This window comes from Engystomops pustulosus, chromosome 7 (assembly GCF_040894005.1).
Source record: "Engystomops pustulosus chromosome 7, aEngPut4.maternal, whole genome shotgun sequence".
NCBI classification, from domain to species: domain Eukaryota; kingdom Metazoa; phylum Chordata; class Amphibia; order Anura; family Leptodactylidae; genus Engystomops; species Engystomops pustulosus.
In genome coordinates, this window is record NC_092417.1 from 97,618,796 (window position 1) to 97,643,211 (window position 24,416).

A 24,416-nucleotide genomic window follows, 5' to 3' on the forward strand; every position below is an offset into this window, starting at 1 on the left:
TTCGTATATTATTGCCTGTAACCCGGTAGGGTCCAGTTATTTGCGACTGAAAAAAGCAAGTGTATTTCAGAATTTAAAGGGGTATGCGAATATACCCCTGTGAATATGAATGTCTGATACAAAACCTCATAATGCTATAAATAAAATTCCCAAAATGTTATGGTCTTTCTAAAGTAGGCAAATTTATCTCCAAGATGGCCACCTTCTACAACTACAAGTCCCATGATCCTTTTCTTCTCAGTAACTCCTCCTCCCTCTTCTGCTCTGCTCCCAGTGATGAAATAACAGACTGTCCTGCTCTGTTATCATAGTAATGATGTGTAACTGCCATCACTGCAATGGGTCCCATCACAACGCACTGCACAACCAACCTACTACAGCCAAACGTGTGGTGATCACATGACCTGCCCAGGCACAGTACATGTGATGTGGACATGTGCCCAGCGACCATCTTCTGTCCTGTGTCTCCTCCACAGGGACATAGTCACAGGACTGATTAAAGGGTCAGTAGCATTAATTCTTCACCATAGAGTAAATAGTAAAGGATAGAGTATATTCAAGTTCACCGTCTCATTTAAAAAAAACATCTCAGTCATTTATATGGAGCTGCATATGTATGTGAAAGTTAGGAGCAACAAATCTTCCAATAGTGGCTGGCTGCATACGCCTACTTACCTTTGACACAGAAGGTAAACAGAAACTGATAAGACCCTTCTTTCAGCCACTACTTGTTAGCCCAGGTCTATATTTGTACATTATATTTAATGGGTAACCAAACTATCCCTCTAAATAATAGTCCAAGTCAATAACCTTTTCTTGGCCATTTCCCCAAGTGCCCCCTCCCCATTGGTAGCATCTGTCTATGGAACAGCCAGTAAGTGTTGTGTGTTCTTAGTGCCAGGTTAGAAACAAAATCAAGAATGCAGCTTATATTCACAGTGGTACATAGGCTGGGCACCACCAGGAAATCTTTATAACAGCTGGACACAAAAGGTATCTGTAATCATAAGTATTACAACTGCTGTGCTACTAGTGGTTAAATAGCAGGTGGACAGGCCCGGCGCCAGCACCCGGCCAACCCGGGCAAGTGCCGGGGCCCCGGGGTACTGGAGGGGCCCACTCGGGCCCCCGGATCAATTGTACCAGTGTCTCTATGAGACACTGGTACAATTGATCACCATCCGGATCGATCATTTTTCTGCCTCTATGCTGCGCTGGTCGGTAGCGCAGCATAGAGGCAGAATCTAAAACTCACCTGTCCCGGTTCCCACGATGCGGCGCTCCGCAGGGTATGCGACTGCTCTGAAGCCGGCGCACATGATGACATCATCGGGTCACGTGTGCCGGCTTCAGAGCCGGCGCGTACGGGAGGCCCAGGCCGAAGACAGCTGCAGGTGCTGCGCCGGGGGAACCAGGACAGGTAAAATACTTCTTTCCCGGAGGGGGGGTTTCAGTGTGTCCGCAGGGGGAGGGGGGGAGGGATGGGGTCAGTGTGTATACAGGGGGAGAGGGGGGGGGGTCAGTGTGTATAGAGGGGGAGGGGGGGGTCAGTGTGTATACAGGGGGAGAGGGGGGGTCAGTGTGTCCGCGGGGGGAGGGATGGGGGTCACTGTGTATACAGGGGGAGAAGGGGGGTCAGTGTGTCAGCAGGGGGGGGGGTTCAGTGTGTCTGCAGGGGGAGGGGTGAGGGGGTGGTCAGTGTGTGTGTGTGGGGGGGGGGGGCGGAGTGTGGCCACTGGAGGGCGGCCCACGGAGGGGCCCACTAAGGCTCTGTCGCCCAGGGGCCCACTAAAACCTGGAGCCGGCCCTGCAGGTGGATATAATAAATGGAGTCACTGAAGGCTTTTAACATGAAAAAGCAAGACTGAAACATACCTTACAATGATATGGCACCATTAAGAGATTTAATGGAAAAGAAGAAGTAATATTTTTTTAATCAATCAAAACTAGACATGGAAACAAAATTGCAGTTCTGTCAAATTAGAAAAAAGTAAACAGGCCACGTGACAAATTAATGTGACGTTACTAGCCTGTGAAATGGATGGGGTGGCCACTGTGGCGATATGACCACTTCAAAAACAGATGAGAGGTGGACGTTCGACTCAACTACTTATTGATTAGGGATTCAAAAGGTTCATAAAGGACAAAAGAAACTCAGAGAACTTTATGCTGTATAGGAGTTTTTTTTATATACATTCAGTAATGGCAAACCTGTTCTGAAACTTATCACAGCAGCAAGGTTTCTACAATGTATCGTGACCAGGCAATACTCTATGTTAGACAGCTTAATACACTATAGCAAACGGTCAGAAATGGGTTAGATGTGAGTTTATGATGACATTTAGCTAAAATATTCAATGAAACAAAACAAATTCAATTCCAAGTCATCGGTTTATATGATGGTCAGAAAACCTAATAAAATTACCAGTGGTTAGTATTTAAATTCTTAAAGGGTAGGGTTCACCTTCTGAACTTTGACTGAAGATGATGACTGAAAAATAGTTAAGAACCACAGCGAGAAAAGAGTCTACGATAGGCTCAGTAAAATAAAAAAAAAAATTTTAATGGGTCCCTCAAGCTTTTAAGAGAAGCAGAAGCCAAAAGTGACTTACTAAATACAGCCAAAATACAGCCAAATAAATAACCTCTCCACCGAAACACAGCAAGCCCAGCAGTCATTATTGACAAAAAGGGCTTCTAAGAGATTAAGTAGGTTTCAACTGTAATCCCACTGCAGAGGATCTCTAACAAGTAACCACAGGTCAGCCAGGCCACCACTGTGTAATAAAAACAGTGCAGTGGAACAGCCTATTCCTCAGAGTCCAATAAGATTCAAAGCAAACCCTACCTATCAGATCAATCTATTGTTTTTCTGGCATTTATCAGCCATTATATTTTATATATTTACATATACACATACATATACATATAATATTTAATGAATGGGCTGCTTTTTTCTGTCAAAGTTAAAGGAGATCTAGAATGGAAAAAAAAAACACTAAGAACTACTTCAAAATACATTATATCTAACTTTTCAGATTAAGGGAAATTTCCCTTCAAAATTTCCCTTAGTATGGAAAAACCAATGACACCTGACCCAGGCACCATGACTGTGGCATTCTTATATTTGTTATCCAATGCTTCCTTCCTTCTAAAATCAACCTCTAGTACTGGGGCAGTTCCCATAGCCTCTCCATGCTGCAGATTTACAAGCTGTTACACTGTCAACCTGCACCTCTGCTCGGCACTTTCCCCTCTGTCTTCTTGATGTAATCTCACTGCAGCACGGGAAGTTTCAGCACAGGGTGAGAGTGCTTTGTGCACACTGTAACAGCCTATGACAGTGATGGGCAACCTTTTGAGCTCGGTGTGTCAAAATTCGCCAAAAAACCGAGCATAACTCGGGTGGTGTGTCACCTTGACAAAAAAACAGAATTTTGTGATATTTATAGTTTAAATAATAAATATGTATACCATTTAACTTCTAGGGTACTTTAACTGTAGGTTGTCTGATTGATCCTACCATGTACTGCCATTCTACAGTCTGGCAGTATATGGGGATTTTCCCAATCATCTATTACTATGTGCAAATCACACATTGTAATAGATCGGTTACAATCAGACACGTGTGGAAATGCTTAGTAACATGTGAACTTTCAGTCATGAAAGTTCACAGGTTATAGCGAGGGCACAGGCGCCGCTGTCTGCATCTCCCTTATGCCCTCTTGGCATGGAGAAGGTGTGAGAAGCAAAATAATCGCAATGTCTGGGATTTGCAACACATTGCTATTATTTCAGGGCTTGTACGTCACAAAACTGACACACAAGCCCTGATGACTGTCTTCTATCATACAGTGCACTGACCTTACTTACTATATGATGAAAGTGGTTGTCCTCCCTTGCCCCTGCTGTGGAGATGGTCAGTGTAGAGGACACAGCTGCTGGGACATCACACAAGGCAGCAGCGATGTGACCTCTGACTGTGCTGCCATCCTCCCCCCACCACAACTATCAGAAGCTGCAGAGGAGCCTCCTGGGTGTATGGCCGGGTCACCTCTCCTGCTGTGCCCCATGCTGATACCTGTGCTGACTGGAGACATTAGGCACAGCTCACACATGGGGAGAGATCGGTTCGGGAAGGAGGAGGAAGGGGGGGGGGGGGGGAGTGTTGGAAGCTCAGTGCAATCTCTCAGCCTCCCGGCTACTGCACCTGGTCATGTAGGATGAAACTCAACTCTCAGGCAGCCGCGTGTCAGTGAAAATGGCTACGTGTGTCAGCACTGACACGCGTGTCATAGGTTAGCCATCACTGGCCTATGATAACAGCACAGAGGGGCTCTGAGAACCGCCACAGTAGCCCGTTTGATTTTGATGGCAGATTTCCATTAAATTCATGATAAAAATCTTGCCTTGGGCAATCAAAGCCGTAAACCCACCAATCAGGAAACAAACAATGGTCAATGTCTTACTACAGATCTAGTTCTACTAAAGATGTTTTTAAAACTCGAGTGATAAAAGGTACACCACATTCATTTACAGTTCTTCTAACCAGAGACTCATTTAAAATATATGGTTATGTTGATTCCTAAGCAGTAGTGATGTATTAATCTTCCTTTTTCAGTTAAACGTATACGGTAATAAAGTTACACTGAACAAAACATTAACGTCCTGATTTGCGGAGACAAAGGAATAGCTTAAGACACTTTTCAAACCTGTCTCTATGCTTGGGACATTTATTCTACACAAAGATGAGCACTTAGCACATAGATCAGAACCAGGTCAACCAGTCACAGCCCTGGGAACCTGCGGTTCACACTGTGACAATGGTCAATGAGATAATTATTCAAATTTAAACCAAAAGGACAAAATGGTCAATCAGACGCATTCCAATCTTAATTTTTTTTGTCTCATTAAAAGCCAATATATTTAGACTTTCAGATTAAGAGCCTCACAGCTCACTGGATGGTAAATCACACAGATAGAGGCTGCAAAGTATGTGGCACTTTAACTTTAAATAATGCAATAATTATTGGATTTGCTTTTTATAACTGAAGTGCTGGAATGTAAACAATGGATATGTAATTGCAGGAAGGGGAATCAATACGGCCAATCGTTTTCAGCCATGTTAATTGTAAATACAATTGCTCCAAGATGTCAGCTTGTTCTTCTCGCTCCCAGAATCACCCTAACGGATGACAGAGTCCAACTTTCCCATTACGGTTGCTCGTTCCTTTAAGAGGTTCTCAATCAGGTCTGATCAATCTGTCAAGATAATGCATGGATTAAGTAACACTCCTTCAAACACAGCTTCCCAATCAATAGCCAGAACTGACTTAATGAGGAGGGGCCGAAACCCACTGGGAACTTGCACCAGTAGCTGCCTGAGCATGTCTTTGGACTCCTAGTAGAGGCTGATAAACAGACCATCTCTTAATGAGCTTGCAGTTTATGCATGCTTCACTAAGCATTAAGTCTCTCTCCTCCCGGGACAGAAAACAAAATAGATTAACACAAAACAATACGGTCCCAAATTAGCTCCATCTTGGATTGCCTTCTTCTCACGTTAATTGTGCTTGGAAGTGAGGATAACATTTATCAATGCTGTGCCAGGTTTCATCCCTTGAGTAAGTGTCTCTCTCTTCTCACTGGTGGGTCTTGCACACTTTTGAAATTAAGCACAGAACTGCCCTTAGAGAGATTTATTGCCACTGATAAAATAGATGTTGCCTACAACAACTATCATAAGATGAAGGCATCACCACAAAAGAAAGCTAAAATAAGATAAAGACATGGGGTATGATGCTGCCTTCCCTGAAAACAGAGTACAGGCTGAGGCCTAGTCAGAATTCGAAATCTGTTAGGACTACGAGAAGCTTTGTCAGGGACTGGAATTAGAATAAAAGGAAGGTTTACAAAAAAAAACAAAAAAACAATAGGACTATGTTATCTTAGCAAATGGTGTACAGATCCCCCCTTTAATCCAAACATCATAGGACACACAAAAAAAAACCCCTAAGTGAGAGCAGGCGAGAAATGAAAGTGCAACCTTATACAGACATCTGCTACCTCTGCCACCGATTCCAGGAGATTAATTTCCAAGAAGCTTGGGTGCACAGAAAGCCTGTAGTGTGAGGGGAGGAGGGTACGAGAGGATGAGGCTGGGGTCACAGCCTTCTCCTTGTCTCTATTGTGTTAGCTTTGATGCATGCTGTTTTCAGGCCTCATAATGCTGAGCCAGGGCCTTGTCCTTAGGAAACGGCGAAGAGGCCTGCATGTTTCCTAGCAACCTCCTGACAGCCAGCTGGCAATATCCCAGCTGGGGCGACTGAGAAATAGGTGATGCTTATGGATAAATAAACAGGAGGCCAAGTAACTGGAGGAAAGCACAAAGGCATGGGAGGCTTCTTCAGACCACCACACCCAGGGAAAAAAAGTTAAGAAATATTACACACACAATACAGTTTGTCCCATACTCACTAGTAGAATGACCCTGCACTAGCTGGTCTGCCTTATTCCCATGACTGAGAAACTGCAAGCCTGGGCAGGTCTGTAACTACAGAAGTGGCTCAAATACACCAGAAAAGGGAGAGGCTCTATTTACAGACCAAGTATTAACCCTTTACTTGCATACACCCCCCCCCCCCCCTCCATAGAAAGGAAATCTGAATTAATAGAAAGGACCACTGTTCTGTATCCTCACATCTTGGCCAAGTTCACAAATATAATTTTTCGCTCTATTGTTCAGCAGTACACAGACAAGACATTAATTTGAAGGGGCACTGCAAGGCATGTGCTGGTCATAGATTTAAGATAGCTGAACAGCTATATTGCCTCACACCCCAATACAAATGCATTCTCAGAATAGCCAAGTGGTGAATAGGAACCGAATTGGGAGACTGCTCAACTGCTTCATCTGAATTGCCTGGTCCTTATCCCCCCTGATATCTAATGTGAAGCTAAATTTGGGAGTCCCCAATAAAAAAACACTAGATGGTTTCCAGGCCAGCTAATACACATCTAATTAGTTTTGGCTGATTTACACACATCGCTGATCACTTATGGATTATACAAACGAGAAAAAAATAAAAAAGGTACAAGATAAAAATCTTGAAAAAAAAATGTCAACGTAAAACAACATTTTTGTCTGCATAGGCCTGACACTCAAATGTATGCCTAGCTTTTTTGGGATACTATTGTGTGGTCATCAAAAATGTAGCCTATTAAAAGCCATCTGAAAGGGATTTATAAACTGGGGCTTGTGACTATGGTTCTTTAGAAATACAAATTCCAGCAAATCTGAATAAAATAATGTAATTGATGTAACTGTAATAAAAATCACTTACACAAAATATAAGTATTAAATGGGCAAAAAGACTTTAAAAATATTATGCTCCAGTATCAAGTCTGCATGCCCCACGGCTAGATGTTTTTTTTTTCTGGCACAAAGCATTCTCTAGTTCCATTAAAAAAAAAAAAAAAAAAAAAAAAGCACAGTTGTTAATATCCAGCTCGACACGTAAGGCTTGCAAATCTGCAAAAATCAGCTCTTGCTCTTTTTTTCCCCTCCCAGCAAATGAGAGCAGAAGGCATGTACGAGTGGGAACTAATAAAATCACACCCAAGTTTCCCCGTCTAATTTATCATAAACAGACACGAGCAAAGCAGCTTTGTGCAGGATTAGAAGCTTCATTCTGTAGTGCTGCCGAGGGATGATTACATAAAGGCCGAAAACCTGCATTGTCTCTTTAAGACAGAAGTCGGTTCAGAAAAAGGGAGACAGACAGAGAGGAAGTATCAAGAGGGAACGAGAGAACCATTGCCTGCACTCTCCCCCACCAAAAACCCTGAGGCCTCTAGTGTGTGTACTAACCACAAGCCTTTGAGTGCCTCATGTATTTACAAACTGAGGCATGTTCAAATCAAAGGGGATACCACATGACATAATTCACATTAAAATGTCAGCAGGCTGACAATTTATAGAGCCAATCTGCGGAAGGTGAGGAGCAGTAAAGCCTGGGTAATTGTTTAATGCCTACTTAAACCAACGGTGGCTTTGCCTTGGGGAAAAGCATCACGTGCTGCTGTGAGCTGTCAGCCAGCATGTGCCAGGGGGACTGGAGCTGTGCCAGTCCAGAGATAACAGCTTTCACTTGTAGCTGAGCCGGCCCATTATATGGCGAGAGCCGACACCACCTTCCCCACTAGACAAACAGAAGCTCCCCATATGGTTGCAAGCTGCCAGTTTGAGTGCCTGCATTTTGTTAGTTATATGCGGCCTATCTGTCAGAACAGTCCCCAAAGGCCTGAGCCTTGTCATTCCCCAGTCTATTGGATATGACAAACATGAAGGAACATTGCCAGAAGAAGAAACACTGTGCAGACACAGCTCACCGAACACAGCGCTGGAGTGGTTAAGGTTCCTGTGCTATAAAAAGTGCCCATAGACAATAGTGAGCTTCTTAAAGTGCCAGCTCTGACCACCAAAACCTGTAGTAGTAGTAGCCGTATCAATCTGTGGAATGTGGCACGTTGAGACTCGTGAGGTCTGCGTACGTTCAGCGACACCTCCTCCTCCTTTCTACCTCATTAACTGAAACACATTAAAACAAGTGTGCTTTGGGACCAGAAAATGAGACTGTTAAACTAGGCTCCTCTAATCCTCATCAACTGTGGGAAATGAGGCTGCATCAATTATGCTGAATCAACAGTTATTCGGCTTATGCAAGTCTTTCATGGCCACCAGAACTAGCCAGAAATCCTGCCAGGTCCATAGCTGGCCACACGTTAGGGATTTCTGAAGGCCTTTCCTTGACAATTTGTTGTCAGCTTGGAAAACAATGCCATAAGTTGTAACAACTATTCACTATATCTGGATTTGCAGTACACTGTAGCTTAGCCTCAACTTCCCCTGGTGTTTTTATTTGTCCAATGAAGAAGCCTATGAAAAACACACCAAAAGCGTGCAGCACATCTCCACAACAAACAAAAATGCATATATTTAGGCTTTTCATAAATTTGCCAAAGACTTTAGTAACCTCTGGCTGTAGCAATTTTAAAGAATAAAAATATATTATTATAATAGAAATGAATGAATGCTGGAAGACAAAACATTGGGCAATATTTCAGCTTAAATTGGCTTTTCCGTCATCGCTTAAAAGTGTAAGTGACCTAGTGGTCGGAATCCTGTCACAGGGTTTACACCCATCTGTTATAGCCATTTAAAGGTAACTATACACAGTCACAGTTTTTAATAACCTGACTTAAAAGGAGTTTTTTTTTTATTCAAGGAAATTCCAAGGTTTACCTTTGCTGTGGCAGCACTGTTGGCTACAGCAAGATTATCTCTCTTAAAGCTTTGAAACCCATTCTCCAGTTTATAGTAGACTAAGAAGTGCACATGCGCAGATCTTATGATTACACACCCTGTATGTGGCATAATCATGATGCCTAGAATGCAAAGGGAATGCCCACACATACTTTTTAGCTGGAAATTCCAAAAATCTGAGTGGCTGGTACATGGAAACATACATTTTCATTTATTTCAAAACAATGTATATAGCATGTGATTCACAGGATATCTCTTCCCTGAAATAGCAATAATATACCTATAAGAAATAATGTTGACCATCTGGGTCTATGACATGTCAGAATGCTGGAGACACTCAGCAGTACTTTACGGTTCTTGTCTACAACCTAAATCTCACAGAAACAGTGAGATTGCAGACTGCTATGCATGATTTCCATAGATAAGGAGGTGGGCATCAGCAAGAACAACATAAAATGTCCAAACACAACAAGCAGGTACTCATACAGAGAAAAATGGCACAGGGGTAAACAAAATGCAATCCAACACCAAGTAATTAGAGTCATTTATACACTACAGGGCCACATAGGGGTCTCCTGTGTACATTAGTGTGCCCACAATACAAGCTTGGGCTTTAGTCACAAACTTGAGAAGTTCTAGGTTTAGTTTAGAAAACCTAAATTTCATATACCCCATTCTGGGGTATATAGAATGACAACTGTTGACAATCCTAATCTCTTGCTGGTGAGAGATTACAAAGGGCACTTCTTAAATGTGCAATGTGAAAAGATTATCCATATGGTGGTGGTCGTGCTCTAAGGATACAAAACTTGCTTTCAGGTTCCTCCACAAATTACAGGGGTAGAACCCTGGTAACAAGTAGGGACTTAAAGGGAACCTGTCACCAGGAGACCCATTTTTAGCACTCCCCCAGTCCCCACAGAGCATAGTACATACGCTGCCAAAGTGTTTTTGTATAAAAAAAATTGGTCTTACAGAAAAAAAGATATGTTATATTGTACCTTTCATTAGCATGTGCTGTGTGACTAGGCAGTTGCCAAAAAGGAGGGACTGGAAAGGAGCAGCCCCCCCCCCACACCCTTGGTAAACATGTGACCTTTTCAAATATATGAATAACTCCCCACACTCGGGATTTGCTGTAGAGGAGCAGGGGGCGTCGCTTAGCCAAGTGATGGGTGTTTTCATATATTTGAAAAGGTCACATGGAGAAGCTGTTCCCCAAGGGTGGGGGGGGGGGGGGGGGGAGACTGTTCTTTTCCAGACCCTCCCATTTGGCAACTGCCTAGTCACACAGCAGATGCTAATGAAAGGTACAATATAACATATCTTTTTTTCTGTAAAACCTATTTTTAATACAAAAACACTTTGGCAGTGTATGTACTATGCTCTGTGGGGACTGGGGGAGTGCTATAAATGGGTCTCCTGGTGACAGGTTCCCTTTAAAAGGGTTTAAACAGTTGCACTTCATTATTATCTAGTGTCTGTGCAAACCCCCCCCCCCCTCCCCCCAAGTTTAGGATCCATGATGTTAAAAGTACAGTCAATGGCCTGTTACAGCACATTCCTAGGACAGGCAGGACTTGGTGTACAATTCATACGATGACCTCATAGTATATTCATGGTGGGGAGTTCATGATGTACCCAGTCTTGATAAATTCCCCCTATGATCCTTCCTTTAGGAAACAAGAAAATGGACCCCACCCTCTAATAAAGAGACAACAATCAGATGGTCATCTCAGGAATGGCAAAATGCACATAAACAAGGTCTCACAGAGAGAGGCCACTTCTTTACATTCCTTGCTTGGTGTTGCACAGGATTCTGGCATCTGGAGGGATTTTCTACATCTGACAGTATAGAAGTTGATTACATGCAGTTAACTCTGCTCTAACCTGATTATAGATGTGCCAGCCTAATGGATTACATTTGCGAGAGGAAACATAACATGCAATCAATCTCAATCCACCTCAGATGTGAACTCTTGGTCTGAGGACCACTTTCATCCATGGTCTCTTTTTCCTCACAGGAGTGTGGTCAGAGAGTCTAGGGAGATGGGCAGAAGCTGCACTATGACATTCTCATTAAATAGAGTGGAGGGAAAATGAGAGATATGTTACTTTGCTGAGAGAAGGCTATGCGTGTGGATGGAAGGTAGGTGGAATAAGCCTAAAGAGATTTATGGGGAACTGCACCTGACCGTTCATACTAAAGCCATTATGGAATGATTAGAGAGGAGGGTGAGGCTTTAAGTCCACTGAAAATCAATAGAAGCGTCTGGAGGAATTCTATGGGGCGAGCAAAAGACTATTTACGGGATTTCACTGCATCTACTCCTACAGCACAGAGATGTTAGAGAGCTAAAGTCCAAGACAGCAAGGGAAGGGGATTCCTGGACTGGGACACAATATGACAATCCATAAGTGGGGGAAAAATTAAATGTGTATTTTATTGTTACCCTCTACCATCCCCACTTATATTATCACGCAAATATTAAATGTAACCATTGATTGCTGTATGTTCAAAAGAAATTCAAAAGAAAAAGGACCACTTTTTATGGTTTTTTAGACTTAAATCAAAATAAATCAAGACTGGATGAATTAGACATTTCAGACCTTTCAGCTTTAAACCTTCCCACTCACTACTTTAGGACCTATTTGAGTGATCAACCTTAATTTTCAGAGCAATACCTAAAATACTTCTATTCTAGACCAAAAATACCAATCGCTACACAAAAGATATCTTTCTATGATGGGTCAATGCTACAATAAAACAGCCAATAAAGAACTTGTGTTATAACAAAGCTTCCCATTTATTCACTTATTGGCTTAAAAATTGGCATTTTACCTTGTACAGCTTTAGGCTGGCTTCATGTCTAGCGTTCACAGTGTGCAGACGGAGCTTGTCCAGGCTGTTGGTGTAATAGTCACAGGCATTGCACTTAAGATGCACTGGGTTCCCAATGGCCACACACTTCAACCTCCACTCATTGGCTTTGCCCCCTTCTTTGATATGAGCCACAAGCTGGTACTTCTGAATATGTTTGTCAGTTTTACAATGAAGCTGAAAGTTTGCCTTCAGCTGAGTGTTATAGCGACATAAATTACACTGGTAACAATCTCCCACCACCGACTTCCATTCTTCCTCCGGCAGACTGCGCTCCGCTCCCATATGGAGGCCAAGCATGTCCAGGTTATCCGTAGTAAAGCGGTTACACACTGCACACTGGAATAGTTTGAGGGAAGGGTCATTTGTTTGCGTAAAACTCTCACCCAAGTTCATAAGTTCTTCTGAAACCAGCTGTCCACTTCCCAGTCTCATGTCCAGTGGGATTTCACCACCTACTTCAGGTAAACAAATATTAAAAAAAAAATTGACACAGCTTAATAACTTAAATATTTCATTTCCCCATTAATATTTATCCCATCCTCTTCATTTACACTGATCAGCCATAACATTAAACCCACCAGTTTAATACCATGTCCGGCCATCTTGTAACAAACACCAAACTGCATTGATATTGAACTTCTTGAGGAGGTGCTACTGTCAGATAACCAATACTATTCAAGCAAGCAATTTTAATGTTAAGGCTGTTTAGTGTTAGAAATGAACATGCTTTTGTCATTTACTCCTCCTTGGTCAAAAAAAAAATAAAAAAAATCCCTAGTTTTCCAACAGTCACAATAAGTAAGAAACCACAAGCATCCCTTCGTTCATAAGAAAGCTTTTACCATATGCAGCTAATAAGGTATATATATGGTATATGTAAGCCCCTGAGCTTATCCTTCACTTATCAACCACAATCAAAGTTTAAACTCAGAATTCTAAGAATACGCCTGAATAAACAGAACAGCATAGATAAAATCAGATTTTCTATCATACTAATGAATATAAGTTTTAGGCCACTTTCAAAGCAGTATATATATGCAACTAGGTTGACATGTGCATCAAATGGTCATCCCAGGCACATACTTAGAGCATGTGGTTTGTCAACTTCTCTTACTTTATTAGTTGCATTTACTGTTACTTAAACTACAATCACCAATGCAGTCGATGGCAATTTGTAGAAAGAAAGAAAAATGCATAAAAAAATTTTTTTTTAAATCAAAAGAGTGGTTAAAAGAGGTACAATAACAAAAATAAGGGGAAAAAAACCTAACATTTTCTATTAGTTGAACATAAGGCATGCATGCTCACACCAATTTTCACTACTTACCTACTGAGGGAGGCATCCCGGGCATAGGGCTGGTAGGGTCTAGCTGGAAACTTCCCATTATATACGGAGACTCATTCGCTGGGCTGTCCATTTTGAGATTCATATTTTGTGCTAGGTAGAAATGGTAAAGATCTGCCTCAGCAGGAGAGGGAAGGCTGCTGATGCCCAAGTGCCTGTTATGTTGAATTTGGGTCATGTTTTGCTGAAGCAGCATCATGTTGTGCATATGCTTCTCGCTGGTCATATGAATGCGCAGGTTCCTAGCGACATTGGTTTCATAATCACACACTTCACAGCGCCAGGTGGGTTTGGTTTTTGGTTTAGTAGGTGAAGGCGCCCCACAAGAGTTAGTAATGTTGGAAGCAGCAGCCGCTGTGGCAGCAGCAACTGCAACCCCGGCAGTGTGGCTAAAAACTTGGTCACTCCCTCCGTTCTGTAGATTCTGCATGTTGTTCAGATGCTTGTCCGACTGCATATGAATACTGAGATTGCCTTTGGTAGTGGTAGAGTAGTTACAGACCTCACAACGAAACGGCTTATAACCACAGGTATAGCTCTCCCCCCGCGCAAGACGGGGATGAGGCTGCCCAGATTTGCAGTAGCCACAAGAACCGCCGGGTTCGGGATGCTTTTCTTTCATGTGTGCTTCCAGCGTCTGCTGGTATTTGTAATGCCAGTTACACTTTGGACACTTAAGAGTCTTACATGAGTTCCGAGAGTGCATCATAGTCATGTGTCCACCAAGTGAGCGTGATGAACCTAGTACAGTATCACACTTTGGACATTCCACCCCACTCCCAGAAGGGCATTCCCCTACACCAAGCTCGCAGGGGTTATCGGCATGCTGGTGTTGGGTGGCAAAACTTCCATCCTCTCCCTCTGCACTTTCATTTGGTTCAGGTGCTGTGGCATTGTCCCTATTGGCACTTTCATCTACAAAGTCCAATTTCCTTCCTCCTTCCGCCATAGTGGCATCAACACCATCACTGTTAAAGCTTAAATGATTCCTCCTGTTTGCACCATCATAGACAACAAAGGAAGAAGAGCATGAAGAAAGTGTGCCCCTTGCCATAGGCTGAGACACATTAGGCATTAAATTAGAATTAGAAATACTTTGGTTAGTGAGAGCGAGGTCTTTTTTACCATTGCTCTCGGCAAACAACCCAGACTCATCCTGAGGCCTGTCGACAAAGTCATCCTCAAGCCCACGTGAAAACAGTGCTTTACAGTCCTCCCCCTCCACATCACCTTCATCCTCCATTTCTTCTTCATCCAACTCCTCTTCCTCATCTGCCTCCACCCTTTCTGATATGTCCTCTTGTACTCCTGTTGAATGCTTCTCAAGCTCAGTTGTTTCAGGTTCCGTGCTACAAGAAGGTTTGGTAGTACAAGAGCCTGAGGAGCTTAAAGAGACAGAGTTTATGGTGGTGTTGTATGAAGAGTTTGTCAGCCCTCCAAGATTAAGTAGGGTATTCGGACACACAACATTGGGCTGTGGCTGATCTCCCCCATCGGAAGTAGTGTCATTTTCTTTTAGAAGTGCTAAGCTGGCCTGCAAGGCTTCATCGCCCTCAACGCGAATGCCACTAAATTTCCCATAAAAACTATTACCAGGTGCAGTAGTGTTGGCAGAAGAAACTAAGGGATGCTGAAAACTTTTGTTTTTTGGTTCCAGAAAACTAACAAGAGGTTCCTTATCTTTTCCAATCCCTTGAATGATGGCAGAAATGTTCTTGTTACTAAGAATCTTACGCTCATCCTCACTCAAAGTCATTCTATGGTCATGCACAGCATGGGTCACAAATGACCGCACATAGCCAAAGGAAAGTTTGCACAAAAAACACATCAGAATGGGTTTCCTCTTACCATACAGTACAAAGCCATCATATTTGGACAGATCTACATTGTTGGGTACATCTTTGGATACACATGAGCTTTTGGCAGAACCATCACTGTTAAGGTAATCCTTGTTGCTTTTGTGGCGTACATCAAAAACTCGGAAGCTGTGCAAGACAGGGCTTACACCCCCAATGGATGAGGTATCCAGGAAAGATTTGTCAGAATTCTCAAACCACTTCCTGAAGGACGAGGCTATGTGGAAAGTGTTAATAATTTGGGGATAAGAAGGGCCCACAGACGATGTCTCCTCAGACTTCCCTGTTGCATTAGGCAAGGAATTTTTGTAGAGAGAAAGAAGAGCCTCGTTTGGATTACTGTCACAGGCTTCACTACTTTGGACCAGTTGGCTGACACTTTCCACTATATAAGCAGAACCATCAGGTTGATAAACTATTTCACCTGCCAAATTCTCAACGTCACTCTCGTCCTCTCCTTCCTCACTAACATCACTTTCACTTTCCTCCTTCAGAGCAAGAGATTGCCGAGTACCAGGGCAGCGGTGCTCCATATAGTCCTGTAAATTAGGAAAGGAGGATGAACATTCGTTACAACAGACTGCTCTGCTGGGAGACTGCGAGATGGCACCAGATGGGTTAGCGCTTTCAGGGACGCATTCATTGAATGAGCCACTCAGACTTTCCAGAGACCCACGGCTTTCCATGTTGGGCTGCTCCAAGCTGCCAGATTGATCAAGGTGAAGGGCGCTGTTAAGTTCAGTCCATTTTTGGTTTCGAGAAGCGCTGCATCCATTGTCCTTCCCAGCAATGACGGAAGTGTCACAGCCTTCCATGGTGACCTCTGCACGTAGAGTTCATTGCACCCAACACAACTTGGATCTGCAAGAAGTTAAAAAAAATATATTTTAAATCTAGATTAACTGTATAATAATTTAATACAGCAGTTAATTCAAAGAATACTTCCTATAAGGTATAGATGATCAGCATATGTTATGACATGACCCTAGGACAATAGTGTTATATAAATTAATATCCATCATGCTAGTTAGCTACATGGCTGATCTAAGGCAAAGGATAATAATAATTATTAAAAAAAAAAAAAAACACAACACATGTATTGGATCTTGACTTGGAGGATTGACAGCTCAGTCCAGTAGCACTGGCAAAGCTATAAGGGCGAGAGGGTTAACAGGCTAATTGCAAAATCAATCCCATAAAAGCTTGGTAAGTTCCAGGAAGCTGTGGGAAGGGGAGGCAGAAAAAAGGAGAGAAACACTTTGACTGGGCACTAGGGACTTGTTTATTGATGCAAAACCCGTTGTGCTCCCTTGGTCAAGGAGAGAACAAAGGTCTAAAATTAGGTCCAGTTCATCAGTATGTGAATCCGATCACTTTCCAGAACCATATGTTCCACTTCAACAAAACTTACTAAGAACAGGAGAAGATTAATATCTCAATGATGAAGCCTAAAAATTCAGAGTACACCTTATGTCCCAAGGTTTTTCATCTTCGGATGCATGTACCATAAGACTTGCATTTATCATCCATGTCCAGCAATACTGTGAATATGACTGCAGAGCCATCTGCCAGTTCTTTTTACAGCTCTGTTTTTCCACCTCTTAGCTTTCATCTCTTACTCGGATTGTCAGTCAATAGGAGAGAAGCAGCTCTCACTTAAGGAAGCAGAAGTCAAACTCCACTGGTCGATCAGTACTCTGTCTATAAAACATGTTTTCCCGTAAAATCAATGACCTCCAATCAGAGTGTGGACATTGAAGGCAGTGTGTTCCTCAGCTGTGTGGTGTTCTGCTTGAAACGAAAAAGATGCACTTTTCTTTTGGCAAAAAAATAAATAAATAAATTCTGACACAGCAGAGGGGGGGGGGGGGGGGAAACACTATAGGATACTTTTAGCAGCTAAACTAAAGCTCCAGCACAAATGATCTGCCTGTAAATGTACACTGTAAAGCCAGTTGTCAACTAGATTTGCCCAAAAAAAAAAAAAAAAAAAAAAAGTTGTGCTTGAACTTTACCATGATGCAACAGCCAAACCGGCTCTCAACAAGTTAGAAACCTGTGCTGTAATTAAAATACTGAATGTCAAATAATCATTACATGGTAATAAAGGCACAAGATGACTTCTGATCCATTCTCATTTGTATAAATATCCCCATCTGAACACATGTGTACCACCGGTGGCAGTGTGCCAATGCTGGGCAGGAAACAATTTTACTGAAAAGCCATAACAATAGCACTAAACAAATGCACAAGGAGGGGGGGGGTGGGACCGTGCCACCCGACATCCTCAGGATTAAATCTGAACAGCGGCACTGTGTAATCTGAAATTGTTAATTAGAACAGTGTTAATTAGGCACACAAGAGGCATATTGGCAAAACACCAAGAATAAAAAAGGAGCCATAAAGAAACAAAAAATTCCACAAAGGATCATTACACTGCTAATAGGGATAAAACAAAAATAAAAGGACAAGCGATTTTGGATGCACAGACTGCAAATCCCGAAATCTTATCTTTGTATTGGATGGCACTGGCATGCAAAAATATAAAGGCTATAAGCAGCATGCCAGCTCTGCAACTTTTCAGATTGCTTTGCCAAATCAGCACGCCACAACCATAATATGGGCGATAAAATCTGCTAGTCTAAAATCAGCCCTTGAGACTTTTTTGGCCTAATTTTTGTGCTTAACGTCTGGACTTAGTAATTCAGCAATAATATAAACAGTCAAGTTGTAGGCACCGCTTCTTCCAGCACCTCTCCAGCAAGTGTACACAGTGGTAGCAACTCGGTGAAAGTTACAAGTGCTTCCTACACAGTTTCTTAACCCTCACTGTGAGTTTTTCTCCCAGCAGGAAAAGACATGAGGTGAGAGGCTGCCATCAACAGATGTCTCTCTTCCTGTTGCTCTGGCAAAGGGTGCTGGAATTGGCACCATGACAATACAAACAAGAACTGCCCTGTGCATGCTCATTAATGGGGCACAGCACACACACACAGACAACAAGAATGGCAAAGGCCTTCAAATCTTAATAGGCTCATTAGCATAAACAGCTTTTCTAACAGCAGGAAGCTAGAGGAACTACCATACCAAACAAGACTGCTGGCGGCTCAGTTACAGCCTGGGGATCACCAGCACAAGCCCATGCCAGCCTCTTTTGCACAGACAGCTGAATGGGGCAGAGACCTGTCTGTAATGGCAGTCTCTTTTACTTCATCGCCATGTTCCCTGGAGCTCTGCAAGGCTAGGGAGGAAAAGTCTATGAGACAGGAGGTATGTGTGCAGCCTCGCTGCCAGGTGCTCCAGCGTTCTGATGTGACAGATAAATCCTGCTATTGATTTAGTCCCTGGCCAGATCGCAGCCTTTTCACAATCCTATTGATTCTTCATTTGCAGAGTTTATCTAGAACCTAGGAGGTCTCTCATGCAAATACAAAACGACAAACCTTATGGACCTCTTAACAGTCCCTGCACTGGATGACTTCGAAAGAGACTTGCCGATGTGCATTATTAGTCATTGATGCACATCGGCAAGTCTATAATCCTGATAACCTCCAAGACAATTTAAAATCACAATATTCCATTTATATGAAGATAAAAGGAAAAAAAGTTTCTACCTTCCAACTCAAGCTACCATGCTCCGTCCCTTTTGTACCAAAGCACATCCTCTTTGGTTTTACTTATTGTAACACAACAAATGCTACTGTGGTATAATGTAAAGCTTTACCAGCGAAGTTCTGATGGAATTTTTCTCCTTAATTTGAAAATGATTTGTGAAACGTAGGACTGCAGGAATCTACCTAGCACATCTTGCTTGACTTGATAAATCTGGAGTAAGTTGTCTAAAGTGAAATGCGGCATGGAATGAGAAAAATGTCTCAAGGATGGCCTAAATCAGCAGATGCAAACTGTCAAACTGCTTTGATCAAAACTTTTGAGAATGATCAATAAAGCACTACGAAAGCATTAAGGGTGTACTTTACTTTCCACACACTGCTTCTATACTTGCCTAATAGTTGTGTTTCAACGAGGTTTAAGAGCTAAGGATCAGATACATTTTCTCTTGTTATTGTACAGTTCCTATTCATACAGCTTAATATTTGTACAGGCGATGCCCAACTTAAGGACAACAGACTTACAGACTACCCCTAGTTAGACAGACCTCTCTGCCTAGTGTGACCTTTGGTGCAGCTCTCTGGATACTTTACTTTAGTCCCAGACTGTAATGATCAACTGTAAGGTTTCTGTAATGAAGCTTTATTGATAATCCTTGGTCCTATGACAGCACACAATTTTAAAACCCAATTGTCACTGGGACAAAAATAAATTGTGTCTGGAGCTACAATTATAAAATATATCTGTTCCAATGTACAACAAACCTAAAGAATTTGACAAACTCCTGGCGGTCTTGGCAACCCATCCTCATGCCCCGATGACATTACAGGGCATGCCGATCAAATCCAAGTTAAATGGCTAACTCCTGGGATCAGTGGCAGCACTAATCACAGGCGTTAGCTCAGCAGATGAGCACTCTTCAATATTTCCCCCTAACACAAAACCTTATTACTTTCCAGAAGAGCACCATTTTAACTTTGGATGCGGGGCCATTTCTTCAAGTGATCTTTCGATGATTTGAAGTCAGTTGCTGGCGAACTAGCTACCCCTCTGCATCGAAACAAATAGAGATCATTTACCCAGGTGCGTGAGCAATTATCTTTCACATTTCTTAATAAGTCTCAGATACCTTAAATGCATTATACAAACTATTTATATAAATGTTGCAAGTGTCAAGGACAGACTTTATGGTGACATATAAGAATATATTTAGTGTTGATTTACATTACTTTTCCTTTTTTCGTTCACCAATCTATAGAAAAAGACATTGTTTTGCCATTAAAGGATGTTTAAAGGACAACCTACTTGACAGATTTGTTACGCCACTCAACACCAGAGTCTGACCCTCTGCTCCTTTAAGGACATATGAAGCTGCCTAATTGCACAGAATGGCATACAATTCAAGAATCAAACATCCTGTTACTGCCAAAAGTGGGGCCCAAAAAAACTATTAAGGAAAACATATTGATAGAATATGCAGCAGATGGGGATGTTGATAATATGCAAAGATGTATGGATAAATGGTAAGTACTCTGATTTGTAACTGTGAGCAAGAAGGACTCCTAGGAAAAGCCAGGGCTTACAAAAGTTATTGCATTTGTACCACAGAAACCCTCATTCTTCATTAGTATTGGTTAAGCCACAAATCTGCCTCTCCTTGAGCAGTTGACAGGTGCACTTTAAGTACAGATAAGAGCACAAGTTGAAGCAAGAAAAGGTCTCAGTTCCTTTTGTCTATAGTATTTGTATTTCATAAGACCTAAAGAATTTAATCCACATCCCTTCCCAAAACAGATCAGTAAAGTTTCAGCTTCAGCAAAGACAAGAGACCCATTTTCTTGATAACCTGCCCAAAATGCGGAAAAGTACATTTAAATGGAATCAGCCACCACAATATATAAAACTGAGTCAAGACAACAGGAAGCCTGAATATACCTTGATGGACTTGCCAAGGTTGAAAAAGGGTTAATCAGAAAGACGGCCACTGATAATTTCAAGCTTGTTCCTTTATTTCATTTTATCCACTCATACTGCTGATAAGCAGGTTTTACCGGAACTGACACGCTTGCAGGCAGCAGAATTCTGACCAGGCTGCAATGAGCTAACAAATTCATTTTCATTGATCAGAAATCAGCAGGGCAGTAAGTGATGGGAAATTCCATTAGACTCAAGCACCTGGTTTCCCATCCTCTCTCTCCTACAGGGAGGGTGATGCGATGTGGGTGAGTATGAGTGGATCCTGTGTGCTCACTCCAGTCTTTTACCAGAAGTACTCCCAAGTTATGGGAGAGGTCTGCAAGCTGGCACTTCAGCACAGTATTTTTAAGTCCATTAGATAGCACTGCAGAGGACAGCAAAACCTGACATGGCTCTACTATAGTGCACTAAGCAGAAATAACCTTGTGTACATGTAATTTGTGGTTCTCCAGCTCACGCTTCAAGCTGATGAATGCTGAAGCTTGTAGCTCAGGACTTATAGACCAGCTGTCATACACAACTCTGCATACATAGCTAGCATCATCTGGCTTAACTTTAACAAACAAAAACTTTTTCACAATGCCAAATCCCCATCAACCGGTAACAAGAAACATGGTTCATTGTCAGGCTGTAGGTGTGACATAAAGATGTGTGCTGAAGGGGTTAGCTAAACAAGGCCCACAGTGGAGCTGTTAAAGGTAATCAATAGCACTGAGATAATACACCAGCCTCAGCCACAATATTGATTCTTGGGAAGATGATAAAACTGTTTATTAGGATAATTGTAGAGACCCTTAAAAAAGAGTTTTTGTAGAAAAAAAGAAAACCCTCCCTTGGCCGGGCGGTCAAGTAGCATTGGGAATATAGGGTACCTTCATACTGCGGACAAAGTGATGCTTCCATGGGGCGGCAGTATAGTCTGAGTACACACCTGCAGGCTTAGGGGAGGGGTGCTTGTGTTTTGACACGGTTTATTTTCCCTGGTAACACCTGTTTGTATCATTGTCACTGCGATTAGGTTTAATTAGAACTTGGCGCAGCCTCTACTCGCTCAGCTGGGGCACATCACTGCCTGCCCACAATGAAGGAAACGCCAGCAGCTTCAGCTCTACCCTCTTACCGCTCACTCTCAACTTCAAAGCAAATCATCAAGTTAAATGCAGATTCCTGAGAAAAGAGAGGGAGGGAGACACTCGAGGCAAAATGCAACCGGCAGCCATATGCAGTATTCTTGCTGCACAATACCCCTTTAGGAAAGGATCTACCTAAGAAACACTAGGATTTTGTGATCAAACCCAAGGAATTTGAAGTTAGAAGCCAAACTTTAAAGAATCGGGTAGTTATGTTTCATTAGGAAGAGAAGATGCAAAAATAACAAAACCACACCTCCCATCACCTTCCTTTACAAGAAGTTTCCAAATGTAAACAACCTGCACCTGCTTTATAACACATAGATCTGGTTTATTGAGCTGTCATGTGCCGAGAGGAAATTATCTTAGTTATAATATTTTAGCAGAAATAAATCTAACATAAGAATGCAGCACTCCGCATAGCCACAACTATGGTTCCCCTCCATGTGAGGGATTGTTTGGGGTCTAGTACTCGTCAACCTAGAGGTTACATACAGATACAAACATAGGTCTTGTGCACACAAAACATATTTTAGACCTATGCAAGCGATTTTTAATGGCTAACACAACCTTATTTACATAGGGGGTCATACACACGCCTGTGGTTTCCATGGCCCTGTGTATGATCTGACCCTTTGGGTAGTGCTGTCCCCTGTAAAGAGGACCTCAAATGCCTATGCCACATGGGCCGCAAACAATGGACCGTGATCACGTGCACCAGGATAAAATCAGAGCTTTATCCTGCATCATTTTAACAGTTTTCTTTACCAAAATTGCTGGAATCCATGCCCTGAAAAATTAATGTGGACATCTTTAAGCTGTAAACATAGTGAATGTCTTATCTAGCCAGCAAGATGTCAACTAATAGATGGTGGTGGGAGATCGTAAGGGTCTCACCAGGGATGAAAAGGAATTACTCTGGGTAAAATCTGCAATGTGTGCAAATAGCCTTATCCTGATGTTCACCCCAGAATGAGCTAAAGGCCCTAGTTGTAGATCTGTAGCATAACACAAGGCTGTAAAACTTTTTTGATGCCAGGAACCCAATAAAAATAGCGTTACAGTGCAGAGAAGCAATGGCAAGTCTAGATGGCTCTACGTATACCATACCTATACAAGGAACCTGTTCACATGATCTGCAGGCAGCATTTTATAGAGCAAGAGGATTTGAGTAGATTGTAGCTATTTCAATCTGCTCAACTACTTTTACTTTGTAACATGCAGATTACACCATGGCAAAATATTTCCTTTAAACCCATCAAAAAAAGTGAAATAAAAAAGAGCAACAGACAAGAGTGCATACCAATGACGACAATATTTTGCTGGGAAACCTTGGCACTTGGCCATCATTTTGACAAGCAGCACCTACCTAAACATGGCAGCATACAGAGTATACTTCTTCATGGCAATGGTAAAAGATAATAGTAATAGACTAACAGGGTAATGCATCTGTGACAAATCGTTCAGGAATGATTTGATGAACATGACAATAAGTTAAGGGTATTGACTTGACCTCTAAATTCTCCAGAACTTATTCCAATAAAATCACAGTGGGAGTGTGCAGGAAAGACCAATCCATGAAGGCCCCACTTACTGGACTTAAAAGATCTGCTTCTAATGTCTTCTGCCTGATACCATAGAGATTTCCTGGCTGCACAAGGCATTCTACCCAACAGCAGGCAGGTGGTTTTAATTTTATGGATGATCTGTGTATATCCTCTGACAATCTGAAATGGTTAACAGTAAGTACTATTTCTTTGTTCTCATCTCCCAGGAGAAAGAATCCAGGATCTGCAGAAGGCAGAAAATACATGAAGGCTACTTCACCGTAGGAAAAGACCAGAGCAGTTTCACTAAATCCTTCTTTGTCTGGACAGTAATTAATATTATAATCCGTAGGTAAAATGCCCTAAACCTCAGGGCAGCACACAGCTGGGAGATCCTCCCCCTGACCCCGCAATAGGGCCTTGCCAAGTCTACCCCCCTTCCTCGCCACTCCCTTACATCCAAGATCAGGTTACAGCACCCCCAACGTCTTCCTCATCCACATGACTCTGGTCAGTCACTACACAGAGGCCGAGCATAGCTCACAAAAGGGCAGAAAGACAACTAGCAGGAAGAAAATCTGCAGATTTGGGATTCTAATCTTTATATTCTGTACGTACATAAATGTTTTAGTGTCATACTATCTCCTCAGCATAACAGAATCAGTGCTTGAAGGATTCCAAGATTAAAGTTGAGTAGGAATAAGAGATACTTTGTAGTAAGTGTTGTAGAGGTTACAGCA

At 42.3% G+C, this 24,416-nt stretch overlaps 1 protein-coding gene and 1 long non-coding RNA gene across 7 annotated transcripts in view; one reads left to right on the forward strand and one right to left on the reverse strand.

Annotated features, from left to right (window-relative positions):
- Window positions 1–24,416, reverse strand: part of ZFHX3 (zinc finger homeobox 3) — a 72,557-nt gene that overhangs the window by 27,702 nt on the left and 20,439 nt on the right. For 3 of the 4 annotated variants that reach the window (XM_072117339.1, XM_072117337.1, XM_072117340.1), the window contains exons 2-3: window positions 13,537–16,271; window positions 12,168–12,664 (exon numbers count right to left, since the gene is read on the reverse strand). In XM_072117339.1, the coding sequence (XP_071973440.1) occupies window positions 12,168–12,664; window positions 13,537–16,225 (3,186 nt within the window). In that variant the 5' untranslated portion in view covers window positions 16,226–16,271. The remainder of the gene's footprint in view (window positions 1–12,167; window positions 12,665–13,536; window positions 16,272–24,416) is intronic. The other variant, XM_072117341.1, reaches the window with a different exon arrangement.
- Window positions 430–23,803, forward strand: LOC140070627 (uncharacterized). Of its 3 annotated transcripts, none has more exons than XR_011848960.1 (5): window positions 430–503; window positions 11,350–11,474; window positions 19,982–20,105; window positions 20,281–20,545; window positions 23,658–23,803. It is a non-coding gene; the product is annotated as an uncharacterized lncRNA (long non-coding RNA). The 3 variants fall into 3 exon arrangements; XR_011848962.1 differs by lacking the exon at window positions 430–503 and adding an exon at window positions 5,465–5,624; XR_011848961.1 differs by lacking the exon at window positions 430–503 and adding an exon at window positions 6,283–6,336.